Raw genomic sequence first — 27,829 nt, forward strand, 5'->3', positions numbered from 1 at the left:
CACAAATGTAGATTTTTAAAAATTCAAGTTTTGTCGCATTTACAAATGACTTTTCTTTCAATCTGTAAAAAAACAGGAAAATAGAAGTGCCTTAAGACTCTCTGAACTACTTACGTTATATATTGATTAATTCAATTTACATTTAGGTATTTATTATTTGTTTTTGTTTTTGTTTTATTCCATCCAAAGTCTCCCATAGGTGTTCAAATGAGTTGAGATCCAGTGACTGTGAAGGCCATAGCATATGATTCACATCAGTGTCATCTTCATCAAATCATCCAGTGACCCCTCGTGCCTTATGGATGGGGGCATTGTCATCCTGGAAGAGACCACTCCCATCCGGATAGAAATGTTTCATCATAGGATAAAGGTGATCACTCAGAACAACTTTGTATTGATTTGCAGTGACCCTTCCCTTTAAGGGGACAAGTGGACTTAAACCATGCCAGCAGAATGCCCCCCACAGCATACCAGAGCCACCAGATCCCCTCACTGTAGGGGTCAAGCACTCAGGCCTCTACATCTATGTCGACCGGTGCTTATGGTTTTTGCACCACTGAATTCTCAAATGTGAATGAATCTCTGTAGTGAGGGGTTTATGCACTGCCACTCTACTATAACATCTTTCTCTATGTAATTGTCGACAGACTATTGAATTGACATTCTCAGTCACCTGAGGAAAGAGTCGCGCTTCTGTTTTTCCTTACATATCACACTAATACACGAGCATCACGGTCATCAAATGTGCGCTGTCGACCACAATTTCCAAACCTATTTACTGATGTCTTTCCTTTAGATCTAAATGCAGATGCCACTTTAGTCACTATTCCTATTCAAACGCCAGCCAGTTGAGCAGTCTTTGTGACTGAAGCTCCTGCCATCTATGCCCAACAATGAACCCTCTTTCAAAGTCACTTAGATCTTTTCCTCATGCCATCTTGATGCAAAATCAGAATCAACTGGGCACACTCAGCATTTTTATATATGCCACAGAGCACGATTGGATGTTAATTGCTTAATTGTATCATGCAGCGCATCTGTGTGGAAACATCTGCATTTGTTTTGTTTCTCCACTCATTTATTCAGTTTTTTCCTTTAATTTGTCACCTGTTTGTAGTTAGCTTTGTTTGTTATTTAAATGACCTTTGATACACTGCACAACTCAATGCCAGTGTTTTTCAGCCAAGGTAGGATAATGTAATACAGGCATGTGTGTTCACGCACTGTTATTTTGTTCTCTAAGACAAACATGAGAGCACACTTGAGAGAGACTATTTTTTCTCTGTGGAATTTTTCTTATTTGCTCATCTAAAACAGCTGGTAAGTTTCTTTCAGAGGTATTTTAGAGAATGAAGATGAATATGAGCAGCTGCTAACATTCAAATAGCTGCTCAGATGTGTTGCCAGCCATTCCTGTTTTTATCTTTAATTCTTAATGTTGCAATCTGTATTACAACTGGATACAAAAAAATCAATGCCATGTGGAATTCAAGTATAAGTTGTAACTTAAATAGAATTCAATGCAGTTATTTCATTTCAGATGCAAGGATTTTGAGAGCATTAGGCATTAGACAATGTCAACAAAAACTGAAAATGTATAAGCTTTGTGAAAGTAGAATTTATGGCAGAGCTGTTGTATTGGATTGTGTCAGATTGCACTGTAGTATGCATGTTGTGATTCTTTCCTGACTAAATGCATTTGTTTTGACTATGTTTACTGCAAAACATGCAACAACCTAAACAAGTACATACACAGAAGTTTTGTAGAATCTATAGCATAAATTTTTACATAGGGTGATTTTAAAAAAAATCATACAAAGTATTACAAAAAACAAAATCTTTACAAAAACAAAAATGAGTTTATTCTTTTCCAGAACCTTTGCAAACTTTGTTACATTAAACAAACACTGCAGATATTAAGCACAAAATGTTTCAGTACAGTCTCTCTTTCATATTGAGGTAGCTTCACAAAATAAGTAAATTTTGAAACGGTGCAACTTGATTAGAGTCATTATGTTGCTTATGCAAGCTTACTCATTTCTGCCACTTAATAAAGAAAAAAAAGCAGCATTTGAAATGACATATTGCATTCTCTGATATTGCATTACAGTAGTTTAGCCCTGATTTCCAATACTATTATCTCATATGTTTCAATGTTGGTACTCCAATTTGAAGTTGTGAATTACAACCTTAGACAGACTTGTATCTTATCATCTGAGAGTGTCCTTATGCCGTGTTACATGAAAGCACCTAAAACTGTTATCCTGCTGACCATAAAATATCAAGAGTCTTTACAGAAGAGAAAGGAAATTAAGAACAATTGGTCTTTTCATACTCTACCTCGTCGAAATAAGTTAAAACTGATAGGTAAAAATTAAAAGTAAAAAGTTTGTTTCTGTGTCAGTTTTAAAGGTGTTTGAATGAGAGGATGTGGAGGGCCACGGCTACTGCAGATCTCCTTTACCGTATGACACGGGTTGGATACCATTTGATATGTCAACAGACGGCATTTATTTTGACAGATCTGCAGAATACTTGTCACGGATGTTGCTCAAATATTAAATATTTCCCACCTCTGAATATAGAACTGCCTGAACCTGTCATCTGAACTGTTTGATTTAGAATTCATTATACATTACAGATTTAGGATTAGTCATCAGAAATTATTAAAAATGTTATTTAAAGAATACACACTGTGAATTCAGTATTTCAGTTATGGCTCTTAAAATGACATTTTTAATATCTGATCATAACATCCAGAAAATATCAAGTGGGTGTCAGTGTGAAGAGATTAAATAACAGACACATTTAGCAAAAATGATTAGTGCTCACCAGCATAACTATTAATGTAACTATTTGATTAAGAGTTATAAAAGGATTAACGAAACTCTGGTTACACCAAAACTGGTTACTTGTGTGTCTCCTTAACATTTGTTGTTTTTCCACTGTGTTAGTCCATCCCAGTGAAGCAGACCCTGCTTTTGAAGTTACACTGGTGAATGCAACTCAGTGGCATTAATGCAGCACACTGAACATGGCAGGACAGCTTAAGATGATGTGGGACAGTTCTTTGACTGGAGGAGAGAAGGTCAACATAGAGCTGTGAGGTTACAGAGAGTTCAGCAGGAGCACGGAGGCAGGGACAAACCTATCATCCTCCCCGCAGGTTGAGCTGAGCTATCTGTACTCTCTCTCTCTGCAGGAATATGCCCAACACTGATTCATTCATCTTCATCCCTGAGCCTTCAGAGGAATAATCTGACGGGGAGTTGGGAAATATACAGTATGCATCACTGCCAGTTCTAAGTCAGATGGAGCAAAGTATCCACGGTACTTATCAGGTATTGCAGAAACATCTCAGTTTTAATGAAAAGTTACAGCATAACACATCCAAAGGAAATATATGTACTGTATATGCAAATCAGTAAATTACACATATATTCTGGTGGTGCACCAATACAGGTTTTTGAGCCTTGTACCACTCACTGTTTTTTTCTGCCTATATTTGACAGAACTGCACATTCATTGTTAAAATGCTGTTTCTACAGTTGTTATGAATTGGCTCAGAAAAAAAGGTAAAAATAGTAAGTATAATATTTACAGCAGCAGGCTATTTGTCAGGTATCAGCAAGTCATTGTCCACTGAGGTCATCTGGATTCATCATCAGATCTTCTGCATCTCTCTGTTTTACATATATGCAAATTTAATATTTTTAGCTTTTGTACTGTTGGTCAGGCAAAAGAAGTTACTTCAAGATGTCACCTTGGGCTCTGGGAAATTGTGATGGGCATCTTTCTTTCTTTTTTTTAAACAATTTGCTGACACATCTGAACTTTTTAGGTTTCTTTTTATATTTTAACTTTTAATGGTTATTGTGTGTATGCAGGAATATACAAGGGAGTAGAGGTCATGTCTTAGCCTGGCACCCACAGCAGACCTTCAGAGAGGACTCTGCAGCTTGGGCCAAGAACAAATGTCTGCAATAGGATGTTCTGGAGAAGAAGCTGCCCAATTTCTGGATGAGCTCATTGACTGTCCTTGTGCTCCGGCACAGGCCCAAGCAGACACAGGCAGATTCCATGTGAGTGTCCTTCAATGAATCTGGTATTATTATATATTCTGGTGTTTATCATTTTGATTTTTCACCAAATGTAGTAGTCGTAGTAGTAGTTGGAGCAATATGAACATATAAAACAGCTCCATTGCCTTGGATTTTAGCAAAATTATAGCACTGTCTTACAAGTAATTGGTTGATGTTTGACTGTTTGAAGTAGATTTTCTTCAACTTGTTAAACTAAGACCATACCGGCAAATATTGTGAGTGATCTTCTCTGTTAGATAAAATGAAACAATAACTTAACATTTAGATGACTTTGTTAGATAAATATAATATAATAGATGGTCAAAGCAACTAAATAATTTGTCTCTAGATTGGTCATTTGAGACCAAAGTTCAATATGAATGAGACCAATGCTAAAGCAGCGCTTGAATAACATACAAGGACGTTGAAATCTGCAAGAGCAATAACCATGTGCCTATTCTTATCAAAAATAGTCATAGTCAGAACTGTTATGTTTGTGAGGTCAAATCTGTATGGTGCAAAAAAACTCTGAATTAACACAAACTTACGCTGAAGACATTTCCATGGATAACAGCCACATTGTGATAAGTCACAATGGTCGGTTAGTTTTAGGAAATTAACAAAAGCACTGCAGTGATTCAGTTTTAAATCCCAAAAATGGGAATTCATCTTCATCATCAATTCACATCTTTCTAACCATATGGAAATGAAGACTGTCAGGATTTACTATTAAAAACTATTAATCAAACACAGTACCACACACAGTGATAATATTGGACCCATTAGGACATTATCAACCATCTTATTTTGATTTGATTTAGTGAACAGGACAGTGTGCAGTATTAAGCATAAATGATGCACTGCACCGGAGTTAGCTTGAAGCTAATTTGCATCCGTAATCTATTATAATCAAAACACACAACAGCACAACAACAAACAGTACAAAGAAAAAAAAAAAAAAACCACAAAAAACACCCTATACAAAATACAAAGCTACACACAACAACACATCAAATACACTCACAATGTCAATTAAAAATTAATAATGTAAACTAGGCTCAGTGGTCACACAGCTGATTTGTCTTTAGTTGATTTTTTAATTTGGCCTTGAATGCATTGATAGAACTACAGTTCTTCATATAATCAGGTAGGACATTCCACTGAGTGGTGGCTTTCACACAGAAAGCTGACTGCCCAAATGCAGTGCGACGAAATGGTATGGTACAATCTTGTATAGAGGATATTCTGGAGGATCTAATAGAACTTACTGAGCAAGTGTACATAAAGTCACATAGTGGAGGAGGGGTCAAACCATTTAAAATTTTATAAACTAGGCACAAATTTGAGAATAATCTAAAATTGTTTAAGCTCAGTAAATTGTATTTCTCCAGTACCCTACAGTGATGGAAATTGCATTGGCTTTTTGTCCCGAGTTTTTAGAGTTTGTTTGTAATTTTTAATCTGATGTCAGCTTTCTTGTTCACTAGTAACTCAGCTACCTTGATCCTTATGGCTTGTGGTGTATTATTATTTTAATCAGTATTAACATCTGAAATTGAAACAAATAGAACATTTTTCTCCTCTGTGGAAGAAGGTATGAAAATGTATATATTTCTTATGGCTTACAGTAAAAGGGATATTAAAAATTGATGGGTTGTGGTCCACATTTGTTGGTTAAGTATTAAACATACATGTTTAGTTATATTTTGGGCTGTCATAACTGAGATAATAATGTATGCCATAATGATTTTGGGCAAGATAAGAATATCATGCATTTATTAACATCAAACATACCTATATATAGGTGATTGTATAGTCTTGATTCTGGTTTCAGTGGCTGAATTTGTGGTAGAAGTGAGACTGGAAGAAGTACATCACATACTGCAAGAAGTAGGGCCAGTGTGTGTGTTGGTTAATCTGTATTTAGGTGCCTCTGTATGGCACCACACACATACTGTGTAATACCAGATCAGTTTGCAGGAGAAATAAATGCTTTACAGACTGCAGCTGAGAGTTAAGATGTGAGAAAATATTAGATCATTCAATTGACCACCAGCTCTCCTGAGACAATAGAGGCAATATGCTTAGATTAGTTTGTGATGAATGTGAGATCTGCAGTGTTCTGATCGAAATAAATATGTTTGTGCTAAAATGTGAATTTGACATACATGCATCAATACTTTGTTTCTCAGTGCCTCAGGTGTTGTTCTCAGGGATCCACATTTCATAAAATTTGACGGCCTCATCTAGGCGTTCAATGGCAGGGGAGAGTACAACCTTGTGTCTTTGCCAGACAGAGAGCTGAGTGTTCAGGCCAGAACAGAGCAAGTGAAACTTAAGAAGGGTGAGTCCACATCTGATGTGAATGCCCTGTCTGTGTCTCCTCTTTCATCCACAGCACTACTGTAATTCTTGCTTTTAGCAAAAGATTTGTTTAGATGAAACGAGTCTTCAGAAGGACCCATTTTATGTTTTGATTTGGGGTTTTTTTTTATCAGCCACAAAATTGTTTGCCTGCTTCTAGAGTTTGCTCAGACATATTGACCTTGTTCATTCCTGAATTTTGTTTGTCTTCATTTGCTTTAACTCTGCTTTTAAGAAGCACATTTATGACTCCCCATTATTTTTTACACAGTTCTGAGAGCAAATGATGTCAGGGCCTAATGTGAGTGAGACAAGTTAGTGCTGTAAAATGAGTTCCCTTAGTTCCCTCTTGTTTTCGCTTAATATCTCTTGGGGTCATATGTGGTGAAGAAGAACAGATGTTAGCTTCAGTGGTTAGTGGTTAGTGGTCCTCCAAGCCATTACACAACAGCCATGGGCCAAGTGACTGTGATGGCCAGATGTCATTAATATTCTCCTCATTAGATCAATATAGTGAAACATCTGGATTGTTTGATATTGCAGAGACCTAAGCAGCGATAAAACATTCTTGATTTCAGAAAACTTAATCCATTGTTAATTTACAGTAGTGTTTGTTTTTACCACTAAGGTATCTTGGCCAAAGCCACAAGACTGTCAATGTGGCTATGAAGGAGAAGGCCTCTGATGTCATTGAGGTGCGCCTAGAGGAAGGCCACTTTCAGTTGAAGAGCTCATAGTACCGTATTATCCCACTGGAACGCTGTGCTCCCAGAATGCAGGCTTACTGGTGGTTCCCACAGTCTTTAAAAATAGAATGGGAGGCAGAGCCTTCAGCTATCAGGCTCCTCTCCTGTGGAACCATCTTCCAGATTTGGTCCGGGGGGCAGACACCCTCTCTACAGGCTCTCGAGGGGCCCCGCTGAGGCCCCTGTGCAGGGATCCCCGGGCATGCCCCCTTGAGCCTTCATTATATAATATTGCTAGAATGTTAAACAAATGTATAAATCTGCACAAAAAATGAAAAACATTGAAGATATACCTTAAAATTACCTAATTTAAATAAAGGCTTGTTTTATACAGTATTCTTTTGTAAATTCATAGAATTATCCAGTTTATCCTTAAGGCCGCCCAATCAAAGCACAGATTTCTGGATGTAAAACACAAAAAAAATACGTAAAATTATATTCAAATTACCCTCCTTTAACACCCATTAAAGGTATCTTGACAGCTTTAGGCTTTAATTGTATGTGATTATCTCATCTATTTACAGTAAATTCCTGGTAAATACTGGATTTATACTGTACAAAAATAGGATCATGTGAAAATGGCATACAAAAACATAATTTCAATAATCATTACTTTATATAAACATAAACATTATTGAAATATTATTTGAAAGTAATTACAAACAACTATCCAGTATACCTACAGACTTTTCCAATTAATGTGATTGAATGAGATTTACGGTATATAAATAGTATTTGACAGTAATTACAAGCAACTATCCAATATATCCGTCTGACACTCTTCTTCAGAGGGATATTTTTTATATATTGTGTGTACATTGCCATCATTCTTCAGAACCTGCCACTTATAGGGTATTTGAGGCTAAAGAGAGCTATTGTATTTACGTCTTGATGCACAACGTATTGGTGTTGGGGCTACATATCGAAACCAAATGGTCATAAAATGCATGTTTGTTGTATCCTATGTTCCATCCTAACACTGAGGAAAGCCTAGGGCTGAAACCTGTCTGTTTTTTGCTGCTGTGCATCATTAAAAAAGTGATATACACTTATTTGTGAGTGCTGACGACTTCATTTGTTATTTTTGTTTAGACCATTTCTACAGGTCAAAGGGAACAAAGAGTAAAAAGCAGAGATAATGTAAGGTGAATAAAGAGGGACCTCAATATGTGTAAAGCTTTACAATGGTTTAGAATTTTTTTTTTTAGCAATAGATGAGAGATGTGTGAAGGACTGGGATTTGATGCTAGGACTGAACAGTTCAAGCAAGGTTTGAGCTTTGATAATATGGGTAATATGGGGGTGAAGGGATGTAAGACTTTAAAATAGTTGAAAAAACATAATTGTAAACATAGAAAATGTCTCTATAGCCTCTGTGCTTCAGACAGATCAAGAAAGTGTGAGCAGATTCGAATGAATGTTGTACAATCATTGGATGAATTGGGCTGTGGGGAGATGATCTCGACCAATGATATTATTGAGTGCGCAACATTCAATATTTGAATATACGCGCACTTTGTTGATCTCTGTCTGAAGCGCAGAGAGTACAGAGAGAAAATTTCTCTAGATAAAGTAACGCAAGCCATTTCCCAAGACTATTGATTTGAAGATGATGATTCACATTCAGCTTTCAGTAAAGGTAAGGTAATCATTTTGATTTTCTTCATAATATGAAGTTTTGTATAAAGAGAGATATAAACTGAACTTGTCATGAGTTGAGCTAACACCAAGGGCAGCAGAAAGGGAAAGTAAGATAGCAGCATTCAACACTAGCTACAACTTGACAAAACTAAAGCGTTGATGTTGCATAAGTGTCAGAATTCTAAAATATATGTGGAGTCATCAGGGCTAACAATAGCATTTGCCTTTTGTGTGCATTAAGAAACATTAAGTCTGTGTGGCTTCAGATAACATAATGTTATGCCAGTCCTAATGAAGCTATTAAGGTTATCCTTGAATCAGAATCTCACATCAGTCATAGTAACGTTAAATAAGTCACATTTGTCAGTTGACGAGTTACATGTTTAAGCTCGTATTTGGTCCTGCAAACATTAAATAAAAGGCTGTGGCAAGTTGTGACCTGAGAAAGACTTTAAGTGACAGCTAGTATGTTAGTGTTAATAAGTTTAGTCAGTTAGCTCGATAAGTTACTAGTATTATTTATTAAAGAAACATCAGACCACCCAGCTGCTCCAATTTACTGCTGGGTAGCTAACTAACTAAGTTAGTGTTGGTGTGTGTGTTCCTCGACTTTGCAGCAGCAACAACTAGCAATAATAACAATCAAATAGCAATATAGCAGCACAGTAACAGCAATATAGCATTTAAAAAAGAAACACAATACAGTAAGATTTACAGTGTGGTACTGAAATGAGTGTAGTGTGTGTAAAGTGCTGTGTAAGAGTGTGTGTGTGTATGTAATGTGCAGACAGGCAATTAATGTTCATTTTTCATAAGCCTGGTTGTCTGGTGGAAAAAACTGTCTCGGAGCCTGCTGGTCCGGGCTTTGAGGCTGCGGGACCGTTTACCAGATGGCAGAAGCTGAAACAATCTGTAGTTGGGGTTAGAGTTAGAAATACAGTTGTAATACACTTGGAAAATAATAGAACACCTCAAAATATGTATGTTTTAATGTAATGTTAGTATATCAATGTGTCACAAATTTATTGATTAAGTATTTTAATCATGATAATTATTTGAACTTTGCATCCCCCAGCCTCTTCCTGAGTTGTTTTGCATCGCTGGCATGGTTTTCATAGGCACAGGCTTCACATATGGCCTGCATGGTTATTGGAAGGTTCCGGGTCTCAGCATATCATACCCAGCCTCACCACCCTGCAGGAGGGCGTTTTCAGCCAGGGGAAAGCCAAGTGGAGTTTAATGCCTGGGACACACTGGATGCGTGAACCTCAACAGTGCGTGTGCGTCGCTGAACTGCTGCGTCTCTCACGCTTGCAGCGGCCACACAGGAAGCGTGTCTGCTGCGGTGCCTCTGCCAATGGCAGCCCTATCTTTCTCGTTTTCCCTGTCTATTTCTGCTGAGAACTGCACGCATCACACAGAGAAAATAGGCAAGACCTTGAATCTCTAGATGACGCGATGCAGCAGCCTCTAACCTGTTAACATGGGCGCCAAAATGAAAGGCAAGAGGTTCTGCGACGCACACGCGCTGCTCACACATCCAGTGTGTCCCAGGCGTAAGGAACTGCTTCTGGGTGCTACACTGCATGATCCAGGCCTACTACTGTTTACCAGATGTGTGCACTAGCTCACTCATTATATAGATCAGTAGCTAAACCGCGCTGTCACACTGGACAATGCGGTTTAGCTACTGATGCCGACTTTGTATGAAGCAACTACTTTACAGTAACGTTACCACAACAACAAATGGAGTCACCTGTTAGCTTCTCACCCAAGCGAGGCTAAAGAATCAGAGCACCAGCAGCTACACAACCTCGCCTAACTTCATATTTTTTCCCTATAAATTACATAATGTTAATGTTCTATATAATTTGAACGAATTCCATAGCACTGTGAATTCATTCAAACTTTATAAGGGAAAAAGTGACAGCCTTAGTGCGTATGCTGCACGGGAGATAAACCTGCTTTTCTGCTGCTCTGTTTGTTTAAGCTTCAAGTCTACTTTTTTCCAACCCTGCTCATCAGTGAAGCATGGATATACATACTTTGACTGCTATGTAAATAAATTATATATTCACAATAAAGAAATCTATAAATAATTATGTTAAACTAATTTTGGCCATCTGCACCAAGATTTCAGTTTCTACTGATAGGCTAGATGATCAGTAATTTTGAGAATTTTCACTGTATTGATGATAGAGATTTAATCACGATATTTTACATATAATGTGTATATTTGTTTTTTATTTTAAATTGTAGCCTATATTCCACATAATTCAATCACTGTATTGCATGTCAAAAACTGAAAATCACTCTCTTGCCTAAAGCTTGTGCAAAATACTGCACTAGAGTTTTAACTGGTTCCAAATGTAGAGACTACTACATCACTGCAAATTAAGCATCCCAACACAGGATACCAGTCAGTTTTACAAATGGCTTTAAGATTTTGTTGATCACATTTAAAGAACAGCTTGATCTGGCCTCAACCTTATTTTCAGACCTTTTTAAACCCTTAATGTCCCTGCACTAAAAGAGGCAAAGTTTGATCATGCTCAATTTCTGTTCAAGCGGCAAACTGCACTCCTTAAGAACGGCAGCCTCATGGTTCCCCTCTGCCTTGACAGCTTTAATTTAGCTGAATCGCCTATTTGCATTATTGTAGATATTGAGCATGAACAGCTAACATTTTGAGACATGAAAGGGTAGCTTCTAGTGTGTGCAACCCAGGCTTTAAAGACAGTGTTTAGCAAGACCTAGAAAACAATGCAAGGCAGGATTGAGCTCAAAGCTTGTTGAAAGCATTTTCCCATACCTGTGCTGATTTTCTCTCAAGCATAATATTACCAGACCGTTTCTGATTCAGACAAGACAGCTTATGAATTGACAGCTTTTCATGACAGAGCTTCATTATTCTGTCAGCAGTCCCTCACTAGTTCAAAGTCATTGTAACTCAACCACAGCAGAATGGTCTCTTTCTCTTTAGTCAACTGTGTGACAAATGCAATCCTTCAAGATCAGGCAAACAAGATGGTATTTTTCCTTGATGATGCTTGATGTTTGAACAATTTCAGTGTTCTAAATTAATGGATGTATTAGTCTACACAATCCACAGCAGAAAAGAGTAATGCTTTCTGTTGCAACCTCAGTTTATTATTTAGGCTGATAAAACAGGTGTATTTTTAACATGTAAATCCTGCCTTGAGCAGCTTTAATTGCATTGACATTTTATTTATTTATTTTATTTTATTTATTGTGAAGTTATTGTGAAAATTCACTGAAAGAATGAGGTATTAAAGATACAAACAAAATCTCTCTTTTCTAGGGGCATTTGTGTTTGCCCCCAGTCTTCAGAGTATGACAGTAATGTTTTACTCTGGTGTTGGTGTGGAGGTTCGTGTGCAAGAGGGAACCCTGGCAGTGACTGTCCTGCTGCCACCAGAGTATATTAACCACATCCATGGTCTCTCACCCTCTCACCCTTCAAATGACCTGTCAACCCAACTGAGAGAGGTTATCTCCTCAGCAGACGGCACTGCAGTGGAAATTTTCACCTTTGGAGCTAGCTGTGAGTGTGAAATATTTGTGTTAGTGAAACTGCAAACAATCAATCAAATTGACCAGTGCTGAACACAATTAGTTCTCATTTTAAAAATATAAAAAAACTTTTTAAATTTTGTTTGGAGAGCCATGTTGTATGTTTAGAGGGGTAAGAGCAGACATGAGATAATGCAATAATATTTACCCATCACTTTGACTGTGTAAACTTCTACCATATTTTAGCCACATCTTCCAAAAGCTTTGACAAATGTTTTAAGAGTGCGCAGGAAGAAAACAAGGCACATGTTTAGAGTTAGTGCAGCTTTAATAGATTACAGAGATATCATAGGCTGTGACCATACAGTGCAAGTGAAACCACATCTCTGGAACACAGTTGAGGCCACAACCACATACATACATGATAATAACATCTCAGCTGTAATTACAGAACAGACCCTCAAAACTGAGAGACTTTTCGTGCACTTGACCTTTTGACTGAAATCATTTGCTTTACTGTTACTGCAGCAAACACTCACTTTAAGATTGTGGGAGCTAATAAATTTATTGGTGCTGAAAGGGTGACATATGTGTATGCATCAAAGTCATGACTCCACCAAAAGAAAACCATGATGGGATGGTGTGTGTGTGTCCTACATTGATCTCTGAGAGTTATGTTTTTATCTTCAAATTAAAACCTGCCTTGTCAGTCTTTTATTTTTCATTCCACGTTGTAAGCCAAACAGTCTGAATGGTCAAACATATGATGCTGTGGCTATAATTCCCAAATGTTGTTGGCCATGTCTGATTTGTTCCTATAGCAACTTGTGGTACCTGGTAGTCAGTCAGGAGTTGGCCCACTTTATTCATATTTTTAATGTTTATCTACATGTGCTGTGCTTATATTTGTAATGTAAATGCTGTAATGAAATTCAGGATGTTTCTCTCACATGATTATCACACCTTCCACCACTGGCGTTTGATTTAGTTAGTTTAGGGCAAGGGTCAGTCTGACAACCCGTATTTAGTTTTTCTAAGGAAATTGAAATTTCTTATTCTGATTAAATGTTTCATTTTTATCCACAGGTACCTTTTGGATACCAACAATTTCCCACCAACCCACGACCCTGCTTTTGTTCCTGGCTTTTCTCAAGCTGTGAGACTTGGCAACCCTTTGGTGGCAGACATGTTGCAAACATGCTTTGGAGAAGGAGTAAAGTTCTGTAAATATGACACCCTTTCCACTCGGAGTTTCGCAATGGGAAATGCCACTCTCGGGGCCTTCCAAAATCACCAGGTCATCATGAAAGCCCTGGAGCCAGGTACCATGTGAAACAAGCCAATTCTCTGTCCTTACTCATATATACTCATAGGCCAAAGCCTGGTGACATATTTGTGTGTATTATATCACTGTTGATGTAAAAGGGCAACTGTATTTGTGGGCGATTACATATTTATGGTTGCCTCGTTAAATCTTTGAATAAATGATGACATGCTTAAACAGCAACATACAAAACCAGTAAAAGCTTGTGTGTGTCTGTAGTAATAAAACCATACAGCACAGTGTTGATGCTAAATTAAATAAAAGCACTAGTACTAAAAGTTTTTTTTAAAAAAGCATTAGATTTCACAATTCATGTGTTATTGTTTCTTAGTGGTGTCTTGTGGCTGGCTTCCCACACCCACAAATGGGAAGAAGAAGGGGACACATTATCCAGAGGGAAACACTCTTAACTTCTCCTGATAACTACATACTATACAGTTCAACAGAGCACAATTGTCTGGATGATGGGACTTGGACAGGAGAGCAACCCTACTGCATAACAGGTTGGTCTTAATGAGAAAATAGATGCTGAGTAAAAAACAATAAACTGTATGATATATTAGGTAATAGCTAAAATGAACATGTATGATAAAATCTCCATTATTAATATATCCTGCCCCATGAAGAAAATTCTCTCTTAAAGGACAATACCTGGAACTCTTGGAAAACCTTCCTTGGTACATTTACCAATACTTTGACATCACAAAAAAGCGTTGCATTGCATGTTGTTGGAAAACAAATATAGAGGACAGACGAGTATGTAGCACACATGTATGTTGTGAATCATTTTTCATATTAACAAATGTCCAAATGCATCTGCCCTTAAACACAAACAAGGGGTGATTTCAAAACAGTCCCTTCTGATTTAATTTCACTTGCAAATTCATGGAAATTCTTAAATTTTTACTTGGTCATAGTCCAATTCTAATCAGCGTGTGAAGTAGATATTTTTTTCTTTGGTTCATTCACTTGTGAAACAGCTTGCTGTGATTCTCTACACTCTACATAATTAAACTTACTTACTTACTTATTACCAACTAACTCCTCACATGTTTTATATTCAGTACGATTGGCAGCATACTTCGTGGAAAACTGAGAGGGACTTTGGGAATCCTCTTCTTCTTGTCCAGTCTCTTTGAAAGCTAAGATTCAATAGACTCAGCTATCGGTTACTCATGCAGACCATTAGCTACGAAGCTATAAACTTCTGAACCTGGATTGGCTTGGCTTTGTGTTTGTAAATTGGAACCACCTGGGCCCCTCTAATGGTTTCATTCATCACCACAACAGTGAACTCTGAATGAGTATTGTAGTCGCTGGCTACCATTAGGTGGCAGTATTTCCCATGGAATTCCTAGTGTCTCGTGTTTGTGACAGAACAAGTTAATACATCCTTTTGTCTCATGATCTTTTTGAAAATCTTGAAAATGAACAACATAGTGATAATTCGTCCATATTGCAGTGACAGCAAGTCTGCATGAAATTACATCTTTGATCACTTAGATGGGGAGAAATGAAAGAAACACACCCTTGATTTCAAGAATTTCAAGGTTTTTCTTCATCTACCTATCATCTAAATGAAGTGAGAGCAAGCAGGGAACCAAATCTGTTTGACTTATGATCCACCTCTACTCCAATTCCTCCATGGCTTCAGCCCAGTCCTCCATTCTTTCTTTGTTAGAGTTGCAAACAGAGACTTCCTCATGATAGTAATCGGGGATGAATAGATTTCATATGTCAGATTTGGATACCCGTGTAACAACCAGCTGGGTCACAGCTGGACACAATCGAACCTAATTCCTTCATTAGGCTGACATAATGGGTTCATAATCCAGCGCAGAACTGTTTAGAAATGTTTCCTAGTAAGCCAGGTGATTTGTTTTTTCTTTCATCTTTCATTTTGCTTACCTCTCACAGTCACATGTTTTCTGGCTGTCCTGTTAGTGTTTCAGTTAACCAATCACATTACGTTATACAGGTTGCTCTACACCTCTAATCTTGAACAAAAAGCAACTCTTGCTGTTCTTATTTCTGTGGCATTACAGCAGTGACAAATCACACAGAAAGTGTAGAGAGCATGTCTATCTTTATGTGCGAGTGATGTGCATCTTTCTGGAGATAAATGTTAAGTCTCACCCACACACACACACATTCACATGCATGTACATGTACACAGATGCAAACAATCAAACCGTGTGAGGTAGACCTTCAGCTGTACACATGCATGTTGTACACACACGCACGCACACACACTAAGCTTGGCCTTTTTAGCTATGTGACAATGATCACACTTACTCTGACACTCTCATTACACAAATCAGAGCTAACAACTGTCAACATGACCTGAGGTGCTCAATGGCAGGTGTTGCATGAGCTGTTACCTCCACTATTCAAGTTAGACCTCTAGCCATGTAAACAACCCTAAATACAGACCTAGCAGGAGATGCCCAGACAGATCTCTCCTCCTCCCCTTATATGAATCACTGCAGCATGATGTGTAGGCTGGACAGCCAGAGAATTGTAGTCGTAGTTAAGATGGCAATGGCAAGCCGCTGAACAACAAATGCCACCGCATCCAGTTTGTCTTCTTCTCTGAGTCACTTTAATGAGCCACCGTTGGAATGGCGCCTGTCAGCAGAGGTGACAGTATGTGCCTTCCATCAAAAGCGGGTCTCTTTATGAATATCTCCCATCACTAAAAACCCCACCTATTTGAGATGGATTATGACCTGCTAAAATACTTGTCAATGTTGTTTTTAACTGCTTTAGAGTTTAGACAGGGGTGTGGTGTATTTCAATGATCAATGGTAATATCTTGCGCTGGAAAGACGGGAGTGTCGGAGAGGTGAGGGCGGAGTTTGAAATGTTTGTGATCAAGTACAAACAGGGCCATGGAGGACTTGAGAAGTATAAGGTTATAGAGTTTACTTGCTTGGCTGCGCCTTGCCACAGTCCTCTGAAAAACAATAGCCCTGGTTGAGTATCCGATGCATACCAATAACAGGATCACCCCACCTTAATGGCATTATAATATTAATAGAGGTCCTTGCACAGAGGAGAAGAAAGTGATTAAAGGAAAGGTGACAGCTGCCAGAGAGGGATAGAGCGATTTTCACAGGAATAAGTGACGTGGGTTGCAAGACAAAGCCTCACTCAATTTTCTGCCTGTGGTTCTCTTCTCAGATTCCCCCGAGATAGAGCATTCGAGAGCCAAGAAAGAGACAGAAGTGGTTAGTAAATTGTGGTAGGAGACAGACCACTCTTCAAAAGGGCCGGCAGCAGTTATTTTCAAATACAGGTACAGTATATCCTATTTAATCACAATTCCTCACTTTCCTTTGTCAACTCCATCCAAGCAGTTGCGGTCGGGTCTTCTTAATGTGAGATCACTTGTAAACAAATCTTTTTTATGTAACAATTTTATTCTTTCAAATGATCTAGATCTCTTCATGATCACAGAATCTTGACTTATACCAAATGGTCATATTCCCCTACTCGAAGCTATCCCACCTGGTTATTGTTTTTTTAAACAAGCCCAGACTTACAGGCAGGGGTGTTGGGGTAAAGATAGCTACAAATGCTCCAGCATTGATCTGGGGCTGTTTAGCACTTTTGAAGCCCTTCTTTTCCTGATTAAAGGAAATTCTCCTTGTCTGGCCTTGATAATATATAGACCACTTAGATATGATCACAGTTTTATCAAAGAATTTGCTGCATTTCTGTCCTTAACTCTGCCTAGATTCAATAAGTTTCTGATCCATGGAGATTTTAATATCCAAGTCTGATGGGCCCCTGGCCTGGAATTATTAAACCTTACAGAGTCTTTTAACTTATCATGTGCTGTGGTTGGACCTACTCACTAAAAAGTCACACTCATGATATAGTCTTATCCTATGGTATACAGATTCCTGATGTTGAATGCGTATATGCCTGTAACTCTGACCACTAATGCCTTTATGATTAACACGGTCTTGTGTTACCTGTATCCCAGTCCCCAAAACTAGATCTTTTAACTAATCCTCTGCTGCTAAATTCAATACTGCCTTCAACATCCCCAACTAGTTTCTCTGGCTTGCATACTTTTAATAATACATGTTCCTCCATCTTAGATGAAATCGCTCCCTTCAAGACCAAAAATCTGGTTGCCTCTTGATGCCCTGGATAAATGAAAATATTCTGGTGCTGAAGCAAAAATGCCGCAAGGTGGAGCGTTAGTGGAAATCATCCAAACTCACAGCTCACCTGAAACTTCAGACTTTTAACACAGAGGTAAAAAAAAAAAAAATTCTACATCTGCATATTTTGCTTCTCTAATTGAAAACAATCAGTCCAAACCAAGAATGTTTTTCAACATTGTGAGCTGTGTCATTGATCCTCTCCTGAGCCCGATATTAGATGCCCCCGTGAGAAATGCCACGAATTTCTTTCCCTTTTAACTCAGAAGTTCTCAGTAATTATAAGTTACATGTCTTCCCCAGAAGCCCTGTGCAGTTTCCCTCTGCTCATTTCATCCAATTTCTCCATCTACACTGACTGATATGGTAAAGAAAATGAAACCCTGAACCTGTCCTTTAGATATTCATCCTATAAAAAGTAACCCCCTCTATTCTGTAAATTTTAAACTGCTCTCTGTCGACAGGTTCTGTTACTGAATTATTAAAAGCTGCTCATGTCCAACCACTTTAAAAAAGCCGTCTCTCGAGTCCTCTGATCTTAACAATTTTAGGCCTATTTCCAAGCTCCCATTTTTAGCTATGGTTTTAGAAAAGGCTCTAGCAGGTCAACTGATGGCTTTTAATAATGAAAACAAACAGTATCTTTGAGAAATTCCAATGTGGTTTTAGAAAAACCATAGTACTGAAACTGCTCTTCTTAATGTCATAACTGACTTATTGCTGTCAGCTGATGCTTGCCATAAATACCCAAGCAAAGCCTTCAATACCATTGACCATGATGATATCCTTTTGGACCGTCTTTAAACCTGGATGGGTATCGGTGGCACTGCTCTGCAATGGTTCAGGTCCTACCTTAAAGACAGACGTTTCTGCATCGGTATCGCTGACTCCAGGTTACCTGCAACAGGTGTTCACTGTGGGGTGCCCCAAGGCTCGGTGCCAGGTCCAATCCTTTTTTCCATTTACATGCTCCCTCTAGGCTACCTTATACAGAAACATAATATCAGACAGAACGTTGTCAACCTGCTAAACTGATACAAGTGGATGCCACAAAATTTCAAAGACAGAGATATTGATCATAGGTCAAGATAGTGGAAATACACAAATATCAAACAGTCTTTCATTGTCCCATTCAATAACTCAGCATTGTGAAAATCTTGGTGTCATTTTTGATCAAAACCTCCGTTTAGACAAACATGTTAAATCAATGGTTCAAGTCTGCTTTCATCATCTTGGAAACATTTCAAGGATTAGACCATTTCTTTCTACCAAAAATATGGAAACTATCATCCATGCCTTCATAACCAGTTCATTGGACTACTGTAATTCCTTGCTCTCTGGCATCAGTAAAAAATCTCTTTCCTACCTCCAGCTCCAATCCTGGCGTCCCTACACTGGTTACTTGTTGCTTTTACAATTGATTTCAAGATATTATTGATTACTTACAAAGCCCAGAGAGGCCTAGCCCCAAGTTATTTATCAGATCTCTTATTGCCCTATGTCCCTTCCCACACCCTGAGATCCTTGCTTTTTGGTGAATTCATTTATATTTTATGACATTTTAGTGCATTTTACTCTCTTTGTGTTTTATAATGATTTTATTTTTTATGGTTTTTAAGTCTGTTTTAATCTCTTACTGTTTTTAATGTGTTCTGTTTTAATTGTAAAGCACTTTGTAACTGTGTTTTGAAAGGTGCTATATAAATAGTTAATTATTATTATATAGTACAGGTTGTGTAGAAGAAGGAGTTGTTGAAATGCCAACCAAGGACAGCTTGAGACTTTTAAACCAGTCATGTTGTTCACTAGTGTCTTTATGTGGCCATTTCTGTAAATGAGTGGGCGGGAAGGCCTCTGGGAAGGACCACTAAACATTAGTTATAAGTTGCCTTTTACTCTCACACTGATGACTTGGGAGTGTGTGCTTTCTTGATTAAAGAGAGGTTGGTGCTGTTTAATTGTCTTTTTAATGGGAGATTAATGCATAGAAATACAGTATATATGTCAAGTCCATCTCAAGCTTAAGTCAGATTTACCCAAAAAACACGCCTACACCACTGCTGCCTCCCATTTTCCCAATCTTTATAACAGTGTGCTATACTGAGATGAAGATGGCACAAGAATGGAAAGCTTTCTGTAAGCTTTTCCTCATGCATAGATCATTGACACCTCTGATGAGGGATGTTTCTGTGCTGTGATGAGGTCTAAATCTGGACAAGTGTGTTGCTCTGAAGATTTTCAGCCAATACTGGCCTTGACACTGCATTTTTGATTGTGTGGAGTTGATCTTTTTTTTTCTCTGATCTTGGTTTGTGGTTTACAGCACAGTCAGACAGAAAACAAAACAAACAAACCCTATCTAAGAGGAAAAACAAGGTTTGATTGGAAAGGTTTAAGTGGAAAAGCTTAGCCCTGATGTCCGGTGGATGCAGCTGCGTTGTGCTCTGTCTGTGCCATGACCACCTGCTGCTCCTTCGTGGTTCTTCTTTTCCACTCTGATAACTTAACAAGTGAGGTCTATTTTTATTTTTATGGGGATGTTCTTTTAGGGGTGTCACTTTTAATGTAAAGTTTAAACAAAAAATGAACAAAACAACACAAAATCTGACTGCTGTGGAACAAACTGATCTGAGATGTTTCTAAAGTTTCTAACAATTCGATCTTAAGATTATAGGACAGGTGACCAAGCCGTGTCCAACATTCTGGGTTAATATTAGGAAACAGCACCAATAACATCAGAAACTAGCTGCCATTTATCTTGACCATGGTCTCATTTCTTTCAGTATTTATATATATTTCTCACCACAATAATCTGTCTATGATATACAGCGTTGATATCTACTAAACAAAGAAGCATAATTGACTAGACTCGTGCAAAGTGAGTGATTGGAAATGGATATTAAATAATAAAAAATACAAACGGAAGTGTGAAATTTAAAGATGTGCTTAAAAATGTGGGAGGACACAAATAATTTGATTAAAATACTTCATCTGATAAAAGCTAAAATACAGTCTGATAAAAACATAGACATTTGCATACCCGCCATACTCACACACCTGGCCCCAGGGTCTTGGACTGCAAGAAGGGTTAGGTGTTGAAGCTGAGTCTAATTGCTTTCGACACCCTTATCTTAGCTGCTGCTGCTGTGCATACAGAGTATATTCATAAACTCCTCCAATAGTATGTGGATATGAATCTCTGACTGTGGATGGAGGTGAGTTTGACAATAAAGGAGCAAGGAGCCGGTTTAAAGAAAAGAACTGTTTTAGTTGGCTACTACCTGGCTTTGTGTCTTTGAGTGTGTTTATGCAACTGTGTGCCTGTTTAGTTTGCACATGGAACATTTGATGTCTGAAGTTTGCCGTCTGACACATGGTTCAAATTCCAAGAATATTTCCACCCATCACATTAAGTCAGACAAGATGAGATACACATATCAGATGACAACAGTAGCGTGGTACAGAGACACACATTGTTACCAGAGAGAGAAAAATCAACAGAATTATTTTAAGATGATATCAGCTCTGTCAAAAAAAAAACAACTCATCTCTATCTTCAGAAATGCTTCATGTGATAAGAGTGTAGCTCAGGGGTGTACGGGCGTGGTAGGCTTATGAAAACAGTCTAGGATTTCTGATTTGTATCGTCTGTTTGCAATTTCTTTGGAAGATAAACACTGGAAATGTGATTTCAATAAGTCTGAACGATGATGAGCTCAGAGATTTTAATTTTCCAAGTTTTTGAGTTTGGATTTGTATCACATTGTAGGAATACCATGTAAAATACAATCGCTTTCATCTTTCTGAGACCAAGTATAGATGGTAAACATGTGTGATATAAACTACCGTCTTTGAATTGTATCAAAAACATCTTTTTCTTTTCTCCATCAGCTTCAGCCTGTTCAGTTCAACCCCATTGTATCTGTCATGTGTTAATCCCCTCTCAGTGGAAATGTAATGGTCCAAACTGAGTGCTATTGCTCCCTGGAGCTTTACTATTTGATCAGTGCAGGGGGGTTCAGTTGAGTAATGAGATAGTTTTGGGGTTTTGCCAGCTGAAAAAAAACAGAAAAAAGGTGAATGTTAACACAGACTGACTGCCAGTCCTCCACATGCTCCCAGTACAATTATACTCAAGGCAGCTTGTCACACTGATGCTTCAGCGTCCAGCAGTTTGATACTAGTGCTGCTGCATCCAAGGCCTGGCCATGTGTAGCGAAACTGATTGGTTTAGAAACTTCAGGGAATATTTGTACATGTGGGTGTGTATTTTGGTGTGGTATTGCATGCATGTGTGTGTTTGTGTTTGATGTTCCAAAGCTGATGACATTTTATTAAAGGACCAGCACCTTCAGCATCTTCCTGACAGATATGTACCGCACCTAACACAGTTTTGTGCATTCATGCATTAGAGGATGACTCTCTGATAATTATCTCCCCGGTAGAAGTCTATATACTTGCCTGCCTTACAACAATAACTCTTGGCTCAATGTACTGTATGAATAGACAAATAGATTGGTTGGTTCAGTTGACTGAATTTGCCAACATCCCATAGAACGTTTCTGATGTTCTAATTCGATCACAGTATAACTTAAGCAGATGCAAACAATGTTAAGGCAACTGCTGGGAAAATCAAGCAATTGGAGGCTGTATCAGTCCATCCAGCAATGTGTTCAATATGCTCAATGTGTTTGTTTGAAGCCAATGTACTTTTTTTAAAATTTATATTGATGTAAGAAATTGGTTCAGTCTGCTTATCAGGCAACTTAGGCACAAATGGTATGACAAAATCTGTGATGACTGACAAATTTATAGTGTTGCATGTCATATTGCACAACCATACTTCAATGCCAAAATTAATTTGAAACAGTAATATCTTTGTAATTGTTTGTGTGTTATTAGACTTTTGTCCACTTGCTAGATTTTTTTCATGTGGAAGGCCCATTGATAAATTGCCTTATGTAAATGTTGGCAAAATATGTAACAAATAGGCAAGAAAAGAGAAGGTACTGGACCAGATTATCTGTGTTTACTGGTCAGTTAAATCATGACAGGAAATTGTCTTGCCCTCAGTATACAAAAAAAGGTACTTTTAGCAAATGAACTAGCCTATAGGCTAATTTTGCAAGGCAACAGATTCTTATGCTTACATGAGTACTAGTTTTATTAAAGCTAAGCTGTACTGAAATATGAAGGGCTAAATCAAATATGTTTACAACAAAAAAGTAATGCTTACATCACCACACACTACAAGTGACATTATTTATCACATCTAGCAAAGCTGTATATTTACATTAACAAAATGCAAACAGTGGTTCACAGCTACGGTTTCGGTTAACAGTCATAGACTTTCACTATGGCTACTTTGTTCACCAGAACTGTTCGTTTGGTCTAGCAGGTTTATTGTGCCGTAATCCTTTATTTACCTGGATAAAACTGGCTGAACATGCATTGTATATTTAAGCCACACCTCGCTAAATGTTCAAACTGTTAAACCCATCCTTACCTGGAAGCCATAGCCACATTCCTCTGGTTACTGAGCAGCTCTACTGGATGCCTTGCTCAAGGGATTGTTGAGAGATCTTTTCTCATCTGGTTTTCATTCATGCTTTTACTTCATACATCAATGCTCCCCTGGGTGCGATTTGACTTTGTATTGATTGAGATGTTTAAAGATGTGGTGGTTGGATGGATTATTCGGAAGGATCAATGGCTTATAGCAGTGACTAATTGTGTTGGTGTGATTTTCACAGATGATAATATGGGGTTTATACTTGGCACTGTTGGTTCCCTTTCATCAATGATCACAATGGGAGTAATGATCAACCCACACAACAGGAAACAAGATTCACTTCACAGAAAAATCAATTCCTCTATTCCACTGATGCAATAAAACACATAATAGGAAACAAGAAAAATAAGAAAGCACATATTAAATCAATGCTAGGACACACAGTACCTCCTTCAGCAGGTTATTTAAGTTGTATTTTACACTTGAATGCTGCAGCAGATTGATTTCTTTCTTTTAATTTCAAACAATGTTATTTCCTAAGTAATTTTTATCACTAAATATGTCACCGCCAAAGTTATAAACATTGTTTAACTTTCCCCGCTGGCCTTTAAAACTATTGAATTCCAAGTTTCTGCAAGCTGAGAATCTTGATGTAGGTATCCAACAAGCCCAGATATTACCCACCAGTCTTGTTGTCAGAATCACTAAGCATTGTAATATTATTAGTATTAGTTAAAACTTTAATCATTAAGACTTTAGTCCAGGCTTATTTGGTGACACCTGATTACTGGTGATAACAGCTAATGTCATTTACTACTACAGGTCCTGGTATTGTGGGGGCAGCACCTACTTACTACATTAGCAGTAATACTCATTTACTGCAGTATATAACTTAATATGGCTCTAATATGGATGTAGAGAGTGAACAGTAAACACAGAGGCTTATATCAATGAGATAAAATTACAAACAGTAACACTGGATCACATACATGCATCATTTCCTGTGAATTCCTCATGCGTGTGAAGTGAAATATAAATCTTGTGAGGAAATGGTGGGCTCCGCCACCAACATGGAAAACTACTACAGAGTCACAGAGTTGTAGACAGAATGTAAATACATTGAATGACTATTGCTGAAAAGATGTTGACCAAAATATAAATATATGTCTGTTTTATGACATAAATATTTATGTCATAAAACAGGGTTTTATTTCAGAAAAAAATGTGAGGATTATAACTTTGAAGTTAGACTAAAACCAATTGTAGAATCAAACTAGAAACTTCTGGTTCCCTTTCTCCCATTCAAACCAACAATGGAAACGGTCACCACGGGTGACAGACAAACACTGAATTATGACACAAATAATGGCTTTTTTTGTTCAGTAAGCCTCCAGCCATAGCCGCCCATATATCTTTGATTCTGTCTTTGAATAGATAGATTATATGTTTGAAATAGGAGGCACTTGTTATCTTGTGAAAACCAGTACATAGCTAGAGGTCTTCCCCTCCCATCACCTCCCAGTAGTCAAAATCTTTTTTTTTTTGCAGCGCCAACAAAGACTCAAAAACACAAAAGCAATGAAACCCACCTGCCTGTTTGATATCCAACATGCTCCAGCCTCCTAACTGTTACTCATAAATTTCTTTTTCCTTTCTGATCTGATCAAACGAAATAAACCCATACACCCTGTGGGATCATACTCATGACTGCAGTCCAGAGAAACAAGAGGCTAATGGTAGCACTAGCTCCTGGGCGTATACAAGCAAATTAAAGGCCTGTTTTATGGGCTCATAGACTTCATTTGGGCTTTCCCCCACCATAACTCCGAAAGGGAAGAAAAAAGATGGAGTCAAGAGCCACCCCCTGCTCCCAGCAGCACTTGGGGCAGGTGGGTGATGAAACTGCTATGTTTTCAACTCATGAGGCAAGGATGAAGCACACCTGCCCTCTCTTAAAGCCTTGATCATGGGAGGCCAGGTGTAAAAAGAGACGAAGAGTGTCAAAAGGTCTGCAGATGTGTGGGAGGTGATCTCACACACATGACATGCTGGTACACATGCTAGTATATAGGACTCGGGACACACACGGCCAGACAACATATCGTGCATACAGTAGCACGAATGTGTAAAGAGAAATCTTACACATTCCTTAAGTGTAAGTGGTCACACCAACATGCATGAACGCACACACATGCGTACAACCCCCCCCCCCCCCCCCCCCCCCCCCCCCCCCCCCCCCCCCCCCCCCTCCTACCAACAAGTGCAGACACATTGATTCCTCCCCAACATCAGAAGCATAGCAGGGTGGAAGTAGCAGGGGGCTTACTGAATTTCAGATCATGTCTAGGTTGCGTGTCTGGAGGAAAGAAGCAGTGATACTACACTTTTATGTGTGTGTTGTATCATTTGTGTGTGTGTGTGTAACAGGTAGATAGTGAAGGCCTCCTGTGCCTCAGTTCCCTGTTTCTCATACTCAGACTTGCAGGGGTACTTTCCACATCTAGGGTTACTCTGCAGGTTTCAACAGGCCTACTGGCAGCTCACCACAGAAGTAAGAAAGTCATTACACCATGAAATGTGTGTCTTTATTTCTGTGTGTGTGTGTGTGTGTGTGTTCTGTCATGTCTACTCCACTTCTGCTGTATGACACATCAAAAAGGTAGAGGGGGGCTTTGTCTGAACCTGGCAAGCAGTTCAAAATGGATTGAAGGAGGAAGGGAGGAAGCACATTCAGCATAGTGGGGTAAACTGTCTCAACATCAAATGCCAGGAAATTGGGGACACTTATCTCACTTATGTATCTGAGAAAATAAGATGGGATTTCTCAAAAACTTTTCAGAATATGAAAAATATCAGCGAAACTCTGTCCCTTATTATTTAAAAGCCCCTTTTGAACACAGTTAATATTACTGGGGTAAAAATATTTTTATTACTCTCCATTGTGATAAAAGTTGTCATTCTGGATGGCATTTTAACCACTTGCAAAGTAAAGAAGCTGGTTCTGATATGCTGCAGGAAAACCATATGACCTTAGTATTATTTTTAATATTAGTATTATTTACTGGTAATTTAATTAATAACACACAGTTGCAAACTACTTAAATGTCTCTTTCTGAACGTCAGTTAGGCTGCCTTTACATTATGAAAGAGACTGGTATCTGCAACGGTGTGAATACATGTAGCTTAGACCTACAAAGATGACTTTACAACAGCCTGTTTGATAAGTTTTGCAGCATCTCAGTCTCATAAAGTTTATCATTACTTTTTCCTTGATTGTATGAGTTGACTGAATCAGGTTAGCAAAATCTCTTTCTACTTCATCAGGTGTCACACTGTGCGCTGTGCTGATGAAACTCACAAACGCAGCGCTACGTGTTAAGACTCATAGACGTGCTTTCAAAAGTGTCTCTCTGGACTGGACTTAAAATATGAAGAAGTAAGCTTGCTGAAAAACATTAATGAGGTGAGGGATGAAAAATCATAGACATATGCACTCTGGGCTTACACTCCGGGACAAGATTAAAATCAGTGACAAGTGCAAGTAATGTATAAAGCTAGAAATTTCTGATGAGATACAGATTGAGTTGAGTGCAATGTGGTGGATGTTTTAATCAAACAGCCACAGACCAGACACTTACTTGTTGGAAAGATGTGTCTTGTGGTTTCTGCTCGACCAAGTTCAAAGGATGAACCGCCTGAGGTTAATTTTCACTGTAAGTAATAGATATACTGTCAAGAACCAACAAATACATTACTAGTTCAAATCATCTATGGCTCAAATACCATGTGAGGGCTGAGTACAATTGCCCTTAACATTTATGTCCCTGTTTTGCAAGTGTCCCTAATGAGTGACTAAGTTTTATATGCACTGTTAATAAAGCACTATTAATAACAGCAATATAACACTGTTATTAAAAACCTGCCCTGATGCAAGGTCACCAGACAATTTTCCTGCGGTCAGTTTTGATGAAACAAGTGTTCTCCATTATTTCACTTATTCTACTCCCATGGAGCAACAGGAGATGCAGTTTGGCTTTTTATCAAAATAGCTTTGGAAAGATGAGGATCATCATCTTCAAAAAGACAACATACCTTAATGGGAGAGGCTATGTCAAAAAAAAAAGAAACAAAAAGTGTATTTTGTGCTTGTTAGTTGGTTTTTGTTGGTTTGAAGATTGTTTCAGTGACTCTTCTTTTGTTTGCATTTTCAGAGAGAGAAAAGAGAAACCGGACCAGATGGTGACTCAAGAACAGACTTGCTAAACCATCAAAGTAGTTTCGCGTTATGGATCACACCATTACACACTGAAACCTTCAACTATTTGGCCCATGGCAGGAAATATATTTAGAGCTGAGTATTTGGAAATCATATTCAGTCTTCTTGTTCATTAGGCTGTTGGTCTTCACTTGACCTGCTGACCTTATTAGGAAAACCTCAGGCGCTTTCAGCG

General features: G+C 38.3%; 1 protein-coding gene across 1 annotated transcript; it reads left to right on the forward strand.

The window, feature by feature from the left end:
• Window positions 1–214: 214 nt before the first annotated feature.
• On the forward strand, window positions 215–23,759 carry susd2 (sushi domain containing 2). The gene is given in 7 exon segments (XM_042421177.1): window positions 215–370; window positions 3,203–3,330; window positions 3,888–4,082; window positions 13,454–13,689; window positions 14,023–14,107; window positions 14,109–14,194; window positions 23,620–23,759. Coding segments are annotated over 5 exon segments (609 nt in total). The 5' UTR covers window positions 215–370; window positions 3,203–3,330; window positions 3,888–4,020.
• Window positions 23,760–27,829: the final 4,070 nt, after the last annotated feature.

The sequence above is a fragment of the Thunnus maccoyii genome, chromosome 9 (genome assembly GCF_910596095.1).
Source record: "Thunnus maccoyii chromosome 9, fThuMac1.1, whole genome shotgun sequence".
NCBI classification, from domain to species: Eukaryota; Metazoa; Chordata; class Actinopteri; order Scombriformes; family Scombridae; genus Thunnus; species Thunnus maccoyii.